The following is a 12734-nucleotide window of genomic DNA, read 5'->3' on the forward strand; positions in this document are numbered from 1 at the left end:
CTGCCCTGGTAGAAGTTTTGTCACTGACATTGTTTAGGATTGCTGGTTTGTGGTGATAGTAAAAAGCAAACTGACTTTTAGTTGGTGCATTATTGTTTTAAAATTCTCTACTGACAGTGCACACCCTTATTGCCTGCACACAGAGTAAGTTGCCTCCTGTTTACTCTGCATCTGGGCACCCGTATCCAGTGCAGAGCAAGCATGGGATGCTATTTTATCCCTCTGTTTGCACCTTGCTTTAGATCCAGGTGGGCTGATCTTTATTGACAATGTAGTTGATGTAATGGCATATCTACTTTCTAGAGATCAAAAGAAAGTGGAAATGCTTTGAATTCTCTAGTTTCTGGTTTATAGTTTCTGAAAGGACATAAGATGGTTGTATATTTCTCATTTTCAGTAGAAGGCATCTTCTCACTCTCCTGAAGGTCAGTATAGGACTAAGTAAAGCGCTGTCAATAGCAGTAATTCATTTTGAGGCATTGAACCAATAAGCTAATGTTTTTACTCTCCAGAGGTCTCAAAGATGAGCCTCTTAATTTTTCACACTTTGCTAGCAACTCATAGCTATTTTATGAAACAAATATACTATTTTAAGAAACTTAGAAAGTATTTAGAAAAACAAGTTTAATAAAAATTTTAGGATAAATTCCTCTGTTGGTATGAATTTTAAACTCAAATGTAGGCTTTTTATTGCTTTGAAAGAGTATACTTTGTGCTTGGGGTGTATAATAGATGCTATGCTATTCATAAGTCAAAGAACAATTACCATTTTTATTGAGAGAATCAGGGCAAATGCAGTTCATGCACATATTGCACATGATTAGATTAGGATTCAGAAATTTCCTAGACTTTCTAGCTTTAAGGACTGGAACAGAAAGGTAGATGATCCATAACTACTACTGTATCATTGCATTTAGCGTATGTTCTATGATGATCAGGCCTTTTTAAAAAATATTTTAAAGATCCCTGTTTACCTTTATATTGCATTTCCTTTTAAATTTATTTTTATTTTTAGTATTGTATTAAAATGCACATAAAATTTACTATCTTAGGCTGGGCATGGTGGCTCACGCCTGTAATCCCAGCACTTTGGGAGGCTGAGGCAGGCAGATCACCTGAGGTCAGGGGTTCGAGACCAGCCTGGGCAACATGGTGAAACCCCGTCTCTACAAAAATACAAAAATCAGCTGGGCATGGTGGTGCATGCCAGTAGTCCCAGCTACTCAGGAGGCTGAGGCGGGAGAATTGCTTGAACCTGGGAGTGCAGTGAGCCAAGATCACGCCACTGCACTCCAGACTGGGTGAAAGTGAGACTCAAAAAAAAAAAAAATTACTATCTTAACCATTTAACCATTTTTAAGTGTATTAGTTTCTTTTGTAGTAGCATAAAAATTGAGATATGCTGTGTACATAATGTAAAATTTATAATTTTAAAATGTACATTTCAGTGGTTTTTAGTATATTCACTATGTTGTACAATCATTACTACTATCTAATTTTGGAACATTTCTAGAAAATCTATACCTATTAGCAATTAGTCGCAGTTATTCTCTTCCCCCATGCCAAGGCAAACCCTGTTCTCTGTCTCTATGGGTTTGCATATTCCTGATGTTTCATATAAATGGAATCATACAATATGTGGCCTTTTGTGTCTGTTTCTTCTACTTAGCACAGTGGTTCATTTATGTTGTAGCATGTAACAGTACTTCATTCCTTTTTATGGTAGACTAATATTCCATTGTATAGCTATGCCATATTTTTTAAATTCATTAATCAGCTAGTGGGCATTTGGATTGTTTCCACTCTTTGGCTATTGTGAATAATGTTGCTCTGAACATTTGTGTACAAATTTTGACGTAAATATCTTTTTTTTGAGACAAGAGTCTTGCTCTGTCACCCAGGCTGGAGTGCAGTGGCACAATCTCGACTCACTGCAAGCTCTGCCTCCCGGGTTCATGCCATTCTCCTGCCTCAGCCTCCCGAGTAGTTGGGACTACAGGCACCCGCTACCATGCCCAGCTAATTTTTTGTATTTTTTAATAGAGACGGGGTTTTACCGCGTTAGCCGGGATCGTCTCGATCTCCTGACCTTGTGATCCGCCCACCTTGAACTTCCAAAGTGCTGGAATTACAGGCGTGAGCCACTGCGCCCGGCTGTAAACATATTTTTTAATTCTTTCAGATATATGCCTAGGAGTGGAATTTCTAGGTCATATGGTAACTCTGTCTATCTTTTTGAGGAGCTATTTTCAAAGTGGCTGGACCATTTTACATTTCCACCAGCAGTGCCCATGTGTTCCAATTTCTCCACATCTTTGTCAATACTTGTTATTGCCTGTTTTTTTTTTTTATTATAACCATGCTAGTGGGTGTGAAGCAGTATTTTGTTGTGGTTTTGATTTGCATTTCCCTAAGGACATTGAACATCTTTTTATATGCTTGTTAACCACTTGTATAACTTCTTTGGAGACTGTCTATTCAAATCCTTTGCCTATTTAAACAATTGGGTCATTTACCCTTTTTGTGAGCTTGCAAGAATTCTTTATATATTCTAGATACTAGGGCATATTAGATAGGATTTGTAAATATTTTCTCCTAGCCTTTGGGTTATTTTTTTACTTTCTTGATAGTGTCCTTTGATATATGCAAATTTTAAATTTTGGTGACGTTTATCTATTTTTTTTTTTTTTTGCTTATTCATACTTTTGGTCATCTAAAAATCCGTTGCCTAATTAAAGTCATACATATTTTTAACCTATATTTTCTTCTATAAATGTTACAGTTGCTGCCTCTTAGTTTTAGGTCATTGATCTATTTTGAGTTAGTTTTTGTATATGGTGGGAGGTAGGGGTTCAAATTCATTCTTTTGCATATAGATGTCCAGTTGTGCCAACACAGTTTGTTGAAAAACCTGTTCTCTCCTTATTGAATTGTCTTAGCATCTTGTTGAAATTAATTGTACATAAATGTATGGGTTTATTTCTGGACACTCATTTCCATTCCATTGATCTGTACATTTATCCCTATGCCAGTGATACACTGTCTTGATTACTGTAGCTTATAGTAAGTTTTGAAATTGGGAGGTGTGAGTCTCCAACTTTGTTCTTTTTCTAGATTGGTTAGGCTTTTCTGTGCCTTTGGAGTCCCATATTAATTGGATCATCAGCTTTTCCATTTCTGGGAAAAAAAAGGGCTGTTGTAATTTTGATAAGGATTACACTGAATCTGCAGGTCGATTGGGGGAATGTTGCTGTCTTAACAAATTGTCTTCCAATCCATGAACATGAGATGTCTCTATTTATAATCTTAAAATTTCATTCAACAGTGTTTTGTAGTTTTCAGTGTATAAGTGTTACAATTCTGTGATTAGGTTTACTTCCAAGTACTTTGTTCTTTTTGAAGCCATTTTAAGTGGAATTATTTTCTTCATTTCATTTTCATACTGTTCATTTCTAGTGTATGCAACTAATTTTTGTGTGTTGATGTTATCTCCCACAACTTTGCTGAACTTGCTTATTAGCTCTAACAGTTATTTTGTAGATTCTTCAGGGTTTTCTTCTATACATAGGATTACGTTACCTGTTTTTTGTTTTTTTGTTTAGTTTTTGTTGCTTTGTTTTTTGAGACAGGGTCTCACTCGGTCACCCAGGACTGGAGTATAAGTGGCATGATAATAGCTCACTGTAGTCTTGAACTCATGGATTCAATTCATCCTCCTGCCTCGGCCTCTTGAGTATCTGGGATTACAAGTGTGTGCCACTATGCCTGGCTAATTAAAAAAAAAAAAAAGAAAATTGTAGAGACAGAGTCTCACTTTGTTGCCCAGGCTGATTTCAAACTCCTAGCCTCAAGCAATCTTCCCGCCTCAGTCTCCCAAAGTGCTAGTAGTATTATAGGTGTGAGCCACCATGTCTGGCCTATGTTATCTGTTAATAGATGTAGTTTTCCTTCTTCCTTTCAAGTCCAGATACGATTTATTTATTTTTCTTGCATAAATGTCATGGCTACAACCTCCAATACAATGCTGAATAGAAATAATAACAGTGGACGTCCTTGTCTTTTCCTGGTCTTGAGAGGGAGACTTACAGTTTTTTACCTTTAAGAAAGATAATGACTGTGGGTTTTTCCTAGATGCCCTTTATCAGATTGAGAAACTTTCCTTTTTTTCCTGGTTTGTTCAGTCTGTTTTTTTTTTTTTTAATCATGAAATGGTTGGATTTTGTGAAGTGGTTCTTTGTCTCTTGAGATAAGATAATTGTGTGTGTTTTTTCTTTACTCTGCTAATAGTATATTGCATTGGTTGATTTTCTTATATTGAACTATTTCTGGCATAAATGACACTTGCATGGTATATAATCCTTTAATATGCTGCTGGATTTGGTTTGCCAGTATTTCTTTGAGGATTTTTGTATCTATATTCATAAGACATACTGGGTTTTCGTTTTCTTATGATGTCTTCATCTGGCTACCTTTGGTATCAGGGTAATGCTGTCATCCTAGAATGAGTTAGGAAGTACTTTCTCTCCTCTTTGTAAGAGTTTGAGAAAGGTATTAACACATGATTCAATGCTAAAGATAGCTTAAAATAAAATTGAGGTATTATATATCTTTTAATGGTATCTCTTGTTGAAAGATCTGAAACATAAGCAATGTTACTAAGCCCTCAATTTTTTAGACTTTAAATGCTGCACAAATAAAGGTCCATGGTAATTTTTCATTCTGTTCTTGTTAGCTGGTTTTTTTTTTAAACTAATTTGTCGAAGATAATAAGTAGAAAAAATAAAAGTGCCTTTTCTTTATTTTTTCTGAACTAGTAAACCCACTGTCTTCATTATTTTTTTTTTAATTTAACTCTCTTCTTCCATGCTAGAAATATGTTTCCATACTTAATTTTGCTGTATAAAATAAGTGGTTTTATTTTCCACAGTTTTGCACAAAGATCCAAGACAGGTGTATCTTTGTCTTCTTGAAATTGGTCGAATTGTGTCAAGGTATGTATTTCACCATATTTCAGAATTTCAATGTTATAAACATTTTAAATCTACTGAATTTTAGAACTCTATTTTCTATAAATTAAAAAATTGCTTTAAATTAATTTGCTATTTTTTGTTTCTTTATCAACTTTGTTCTGTTTGCATGAGCATATGTAAACATCTGAGTTCTCAATATAGCTTGTCTTCATTTACTGTTAAACTGCATTTACTGTTCAATTTTTTAGATTAAGGATAGGGTAAGAGCATGTAGTCTAAGGCAGTTGAAGTCAAAGCAAGTCCTCTGAACACAGAGAGGATCTGGCAGAAGGCCAAGGCGCGGTGTCCCCCATACCTACTTCAGTTCTGTCTTTACTCACCAGGTGATTTGAAAGCCATCTTTCAGGATCCCAGGTAGAATATTGGGAGCATCCTGCAACCCAAATATGTGCTATGATGTGAGGATTATAATATAGATATTTTGCAATCTATGATACATTAAACAGCATTTTCAAATATCCCAGTGAAACAATTGGTAGAAAAGGAGCATATAGACTTTACTTCAGAAAGAAAATCTATCTTGATGTGCAGGCAAGTACCTGGGTCAACTTTGCTTGAATAATCAGATCTCCTGGTTGGTTTTCAGATATGGGGTTGAGCCACCAGTGTTAGTAAAATTTGAGAAAGAAATTGAGTTAGAAGAGACCTTGCTTAATACTTCTGGGCCTGAAGATTCCATCATCATTCCAAAATCGTGCTGTCAGCATGAAGAGCTACATGAAGCTGTAAGTAGTTGCCACACTTTCTTTTGACCATGATACCTTGAAGTCTCATAGTTTTAAGCACTTCTAGTTTGCTACAGGTGATGCTATTTTTAAAAGCAAGTATTTCTTATTCGGAATATAAACCAGTATTATTCTCCATTCTCTGATGAATTCAGGGCATTATATTTTAAAGGTGATTTGTTATTGCGTGTGTATGATGAGGAATAAATGCGTAGTTGAGGAGTGGTGGGGCAAATTGATTGGAACTCATCATGAAGAGCACTATAGGCCACAAGAATTCATTGATTCTTTTTTCAGTCTGGTAGTATTGTAATCTGATTTGCAAATTATAAGGAATATTCTCATGGTCATGTAGAGGTGATATTGGTTTTATGGTAATAATCCAGGCATAAGATGAGAGCTTGAACTTGAGCAGCAGTAATGGGGATGAAGCAAAAGGAACAAATATAAGACATATTTAGGAGGAATTGTTAGAAGAATTGACAGGAATTAGTGACTGATTGTGTGAGAAAGAGAATCTAGGGTGATTTCCAAGGTTTCTCTCAGTAGATGGAGAATACAGGAGGAGGGAAAGTTGGGAGGGAATATTGATGGGTTTTTATATTTTTTTTGAGAATTCTCTCCTCCAGAATATATCCGAACTTATTAGATGATAAGTTACAACTGGATAGTCTTCTTAACTTTATCTGTTCATTAGGTAGAAGTTAATAGAATTGCTCTTCCTTGGGTTGTGGGTCTTCTACAGTGACTACAGTGTGAACCATGAAGGTGAACTGAGCATGAACATTTTCTGCTTAGACTGTTGTTTGGACTGTAGCATTTTATGCAAGTGTGAAATACACAAAATTAAGAAATAATGAATAAATCATTACTAATAAACATTTTAAAAGTATTGCCTTGATTGTTTTGTTTAATGTAATAAAAGTCTATAGTAAAACTATCAGATAACCTTGCAAGACAGATTAAGAACATGTCAGAATGAACAACTCTTTTATCCGGCCAGAGTATCTACCTACATTATGCTATTGATGTGTGTGTGTGTATATATATTATATATATATAATATATATAATAATTGTCAATATCAATATGGGAAGCAGAAAGAATGCAGTAGGTAGAAAATAAAATTTAAAACTCATGTAACCTTAAAGAATGATAATTAAATAAAAAGGAAACATTGGAAAAATATTTGTATCAAGTGGAAAATACAGTGTTTTCATTTCCCTATTATATAAAGACCTTACACAGTTTGATAAGAAAATCATTGTAGTAAATAAGTGGGCAAGGTCTGTGTTCACACAGGAAGATAGCACAGTGTCGAAACTTGCTGATAATTGAGGAAATCAGATTATAACAGCTATGAAATACCATTTGCCATTTGTCCCATTAGCAAGATTTTTTAAAATTATGAAGCCTGGTGCTTTTAAATTCTAGTAAACTGTATTTAGGGTTTACTGTTGGCAATGGAAAATGACGTAAACTTTTGAAAAAGAAATGGACAAATATTAAGAGCTACAAAAATATTACTTTTTCATTTTTATTGTAGTTGAAGAGGGAAAATGTAGCATAAATGAAAGTGTTTATTGCATTAGGACTTAGAATGGTGAAAAATTGAAAGCAATGTAAATGCCCTCAAATAGGGCAACGGTTTGGCAAATTAGGATTCATAATCTTAACAGGATAATCATTGTGATCATTATGAAGAATATGTAGCAACAAGAAACATTTATTTTGTGTAAAATATGTATATACAAACTGTACAGAAATGAGAATGAAAATAATAGTAATATAGTACCTTTGTAGATTATTTTTATTTCCTTAGCTATTTCCTTCAGTATTATGATGTAAATTATGTAATAAAATCAGAAGAAATCATTTCTTACCTACAGCTCTTATTTCTTTTAGGCTCATGCCTTGTTCTGATTGTGGGTTAGTGCTGATTTGTACTGCTCAATATAAGTGAGCTTCAGGTATCTTAAACAAGGAAAAGATATGCCTTCTTATATCTACATTCTTGTTATGAAAATTAAAAAGAAACATTTCTCTAAATATATATGTGCTATATGAATACATTCAATGTCTACCTGTAAATACATGATCTACAGATATCTTTGTTGAAAATAAGGAACAATTATTATCTGATTCATGATTTAGGGTCCTGTTACAAAATATACAACTGCAATTCTGTATACTTAGGAAATTTTTACAGACAGAAAGTGGTGACTAGAAGATATATCTCCTTTCAGATTACTTTGGTTAACTAATGTATCAACATGGTTCTAATAACTGTAAGCCCTTTCCCAGAGTTCAGTTTATTTTTCACCATTTTATGCGCATGATGTGTGTGTCTGTATGAACGTAGATGCACATGTGCACGTGTGCATATGAACAAGATAAACTTGATTGGGTGACTTATGAAAATCAGTTCTATTTGTTTATAAGCACATTATTTTGTTAAATATATGATACAGGAAAATAAATTCTGGACCTTTCTTATCAGGCCCTAGTGAATCCACAAGTGTTCATTAGATTTAGGTAGATATTTAAGACAATCATATAAATTTCTATTGGTGCTCAGCTAAATTAGGCATATCTAAAGAGACTCTCTTTAATATCATGCCTAAGTTTAGTTATATGAATTCGTTTTGATAAATTGTGTGTGGCAGTAATTGAAAAAAACATTCATGACCTTCCTTTTTCAAAAACATAATTTTAGGAAAAGCCAAATATTTTCCACAGTGGCTGATGTGTGACTTTTTTCAGTCATAGATATTTCAACAAGTATCTTTACTTAATATATTTATATTTCCCTGTTTTGAATATATAATTCTTAAATTTGTTTTTATATTTACTGCAGTTCTACTATTTAAACATATTTATAATAATAAAAAATTCTGTAAGCTTCTTGACTGGCTGAAGTAGAGTTCCCCCATGCCAACTCCTATTTCCTTAGCAGGCTATTGAAACAGAGCACTTTTAGAGAAATGCACCTTGAATTGAAAATTTTAAGAATTTTACCCAGTCTTGAGAGAATAGATGTGAATATGTTTCTGCCAATTTTAATAATAAATTTGAGCAAATCTAGATATTTCCCCCACAATATTAGTTTAGCACACTGTTAAGGGACAAGTGAAAATTCCTACTTAGCCTTTATCTGACTGGCCTGTCTTTGATTTGACATGTATTATTAACTCAGGGCTTAAAACAAAGGTAAGCTTAGTAACGAACTCATATGTTTCCCAAAACTCAACAAATGTGTTAATTGACCTCACTGTGTTATGTGTTCGAAGATGAAGGGTGGGTGGGAGGGAGGGAGGGAGGGAGAGAAAAATAGAAGAGAGAGAGAGAGAGAGACAGAGAGACACCAGCTAGGCTGTTTGGATCTGAAACCTGGCTCCGCTACTTACTAGCTGTATGATCTCAGGCAAGTTTAACCTCTTTGGTAAAACTAGGGAAAATAAGAATTTCTTTACCACAAAGTCGTGCTGGGAAGATTGTGGCTTTTATGTTAGATTAGCAGTGTCTAATCTCAATATTTGTTAACAAGCACAGGAGAAGCGATTACATCGTTGAACCTAGAATTTTTATTTTTAAGTTTGGTTTTCCTTGGCTATCAAATAATATTGCACTTTAAACAAAATGCTTTTTATAACAAGCACTAAATTTTATTTATTCATCATCTTAGGTTAAACATATTGCTGAGGATCCTCCTTGTAGTTGTTCTCATCGATTTTCTATTGAGTATTTGTCTGAAGGACGGTACCGACTAGGGGATAAAATACTCTTTATAAGAGTAAGTCCATTATTTACATTTTATTTACACATAAATACTGTTTTGAAATTGGACTTATTGTTTCACTAACCTTTTGCTCCCCTTTTACTTTTAAAAACATTGGAAAAGATGCTATTAATGGAAGGATTTCACTGTACAAGGAAAATGGAGTAATTTCTTTCATGAGTATATGATGAATTTAGGTAAACACTCATCACACAGCAAACAACTAACTTCAGGATAGCTAAGATTATTTAGACAGTGAATATAATAGGGGAAAAATCCTTGTATACCTCAAGGAACTTATTTCTCAAATTTTCTTAGAAAAAGGAATTTTCCATCATAAGAAGAAAAAACAAAGCATCTAATAAGATTGAGTATCCATAGTAAAAAAAAAAAAAAAAAGAACTGTACAGTTTATAATAATACAAGCCTTGGACATTAAACAGAAAATATTTTTCTCATTGACACAGAATCAGTATGTATACCAGTATGCTGATACATATTTTCATTTCCCTCCTTTGTCCTATCTACAGTTGATTAATTGTTCCTTTTGCTGGTAAGGAGATTGAAATTTCACCTGTTCATCATCCTTTCCACTTCTCATACAGAAGCTGGCTTATTTCCAATTTAGGAAAATAATATAAAAGTATTTAAAAATATAATTTCACCATCCATATTTTCTTCTATTTCACGTATTATTATTACGTCCTCAGCCCCACCTAGCTCATACAGAAACATTTACATGCATTTTCTTTTAATTAGCTTTCTGTTTTAAAGCAGTATGATGTGGTAGTACACAGAGCATAGGACTTAGAGTTAAAATTTGTGGGTAATCTCATACAGTTGTGCAGATTTGCCTGCTGAATGGACAGGGCCCTAAAACCCAACTTGAGATATATTGGCAGAGCCAGGATATCTTATTTTTAGGATGCAAGTTATATGTAAATACCTTTCTTACAAATAGGAAGATTTTTTTTTTTTTTGAGACAGAGTCTCGCTCTGTCGCCCAGGCTGGAGTGCAGTGGCGCGATCTTGGCTCACTGCAAGCTCTGCCTCCCGGATTCACGCCATTCTCCTGCCTCAGCCTCCCGAGTAGCTGGGACTACAGGCGCCCGCCACCACGCCCAGCTAATTTTTTGTATTTTTAGTAGAGACGGGGTTTCACCTTGTTAGCCAGGATCGTCTCGATCTCCTGACCTCATGATCCGTCCTCCTCGGCCTCCCAAAGTGCTGGGATTACAGGCGTGAGCCACCGCGCCCGGCCCACAAATAGGAAGATTTTGTATCGTTAGTTGCATAATTCGATGTGAGTTAAATTTATTATATTAATAACGAGAAAGAAACTGTCAATTTGTAGTGAGGCTGTTGGCAAATGCTCTGAATTTCATAGATCACAGACATCACATATTGTAACTGCTAATGAATTGTAACTGTAAATCTCACAGTATTACAGCTTTACTTTTTATTTTCCTTTTGGGGGCAGATGCTTCATGGAAAACATGTCATGGTTCGCGTTGGTGGAGGCTGGGATACTCTTCAAGGATTTTTGCTTAAATATGACCCCTGTCGAATATTACAGTTTGCCACACTGGAACAAAAAATTTTAGCATTTCAAAAAGGAGTTTCTAATGAAAGTGTACCTGATTCGCCCGCCAGAACACCTCAGCCTCCTGAAATGAATCCTTTGTCAGCAGTTAACATGTTTCAGAAACAAAATTCAAAACCCAGCATGCCAGTTCGTATTCCAAAAAGCAAGGAAAAACAGGGACGTCCACCAGGTGCATTGGTACCACCATCTTCACTGAAAGGAGGTAATCTGGGCCCTATGTCAGTCTGTTCTAAATTGCCAAATTCTCCCGCAGCATCATCTCATCCCAAGCTCAAGTCTTCAAGAGGCATAACAAAGAAACCGCAGCCTCCTTCAAACAATGCATCATCTTCACTTGCTTCATTAAATCCAGTAGGTAAAAATACTTCTTCACCAGCTTTACCAAGAACTGCACCTTGTATATCTGAGTCACCAAGAAAATGTATTGCATCCCCCAGTACCCCTAAGGCCAAGGTTATTCCAGCCCAGAATTCAACAGATCTGCCTGAGTCCACACTTTTGCCAAATAAGTGTTCTGGAAAAACTCAACCTAAGTATTTGAAACATAATCATATTTCTTCCAGAGATAGTGCAGTATTTCACTTAGCTGCACATTCAAATTCATCCTCAAAGTGTCCTAAGCTACCTAAAGCAAATACACCTGTAAGACCTAAACCTTCTTTCCAGTCCTCTGCAAAAATGACAAAATCCAGTTCCAAAAACATAGCCACGGGTCTAGGAACACAGTCTCAACCATCCGATGGTGCCCCACAAGCAAGGCCAGTCCCAGCACAGAAACTTAAATCGGCCTTGAATTTAAATCAGCCAGTTTCCGTGTCCTCAGTTTCTCCTGGAAAAGCTACACAGAAATCAAAAGATAAGAATATAGTTTCAGTTACCAAAAAGCAGCCTCAGAATAAAAGTACTTTTCAGAAGACAGAACCCAGCTCCTCGAAGTCTCCTGGCCGAACCCCACTGTCCATCGTGAGCCTTCCCCAGTCTTCTACCAAAACACAAACTGCGCCGAAGGCAGCACAGACTGTCGCTAAGGGCCAGCATTCAACTAAAGGGCCTCCCAAAAGTGGCAAAACCCCAGCTTCAACCAGGAAACCACCCTTATCTGTTAAGGATGCAGATAGTGGAGATAAAAAACCTACTGCAAAGAAAAAGGAAGATGATGACCATTATTTCGTCATGACCGGAAGTAAGAAACCTAGAAAATAAATACATAGTCATTATAAAAAAAGAGAAAAAGAAGAGTGAATGTGTCAGCTTCACATCTTAAAAGTTTCTCCTGTTTGTGTCTGTGTAAATAGGTGCAGACACTAAGGATAGTGAGGATGGAGGTTGGGATGAGGAAAGGGTTCATCAGAATTCACATGTCTGAATTCAGAAGGAGCCCTTCTGAAGCAAACAGTTGTAAAATCACTGCAAGGTTTTTATTAATAAGAGACATGTATATGATTTTCAGTCTATAGCATCTTTGTTAACATCTGCCTGTTGCAGGAAATGTAAAAGTTACTTAACACTACAAGAATTTTAACAATAGTTGCTCTATTTTTGAATATGTATTAAATATGGAGTTCATATACCTGCTAATATCAACGATGGTGCTC

General features: G+C 35.4%; 1 protein-coding gene across 8 annotated transcripts in view; it reads left to right on the forward strand.

Annotated features, from left to right (window-relative positions):
* GAS2L3 (growth arrest specific 2 like 3) overlaps nt 1–12734 on the forward strand; it is a 52894-nt gene that overhangs the window by 39348 nt on the left and 812 nt on the right. For 6 of the 8 annotated variants that reach the window (XM_015431427.4, XM_005571994.5, XM_045365762.3 and 3 more), the window contains 4 exons: nt 4928–4991; nt 5617–5755; nt 9441–9548; nt 11014–12372. In XM_015431427.4, coding sequence (XP_015286913.3) covers nt 4928–4991; nt 5617–5755; nt 9441–9548; nt 11014–12342 — 1640 coding nt within the window. In that variant the 3' untranslated portion in view covers nt 12343–12372. Of the gene's footprint in view, nt 1–4927; nt 4992–5616; nt 5756–9440; nt 9549–11013; nt 12373–12734 lie in introns of those variants that run through there. The other 2 variants (XM_074007591.1, XM_074007592.1) reach the window with 2 other exon arrangements.

This window comes from Macaca fascicularis, chromosome 11, assembly GCF_037993035.2.
Source record: "Macaca fascicularis isolate 582-1 chromosome 11, T2T-MFA8v1.1".
Taxonomy (NCBI): domain Eukaryota; kingdom Metazoa; phylum Chordata; class Mammalia; order Primates; family Cercopithecidae; genus Macaca; species Macaca fascicularis.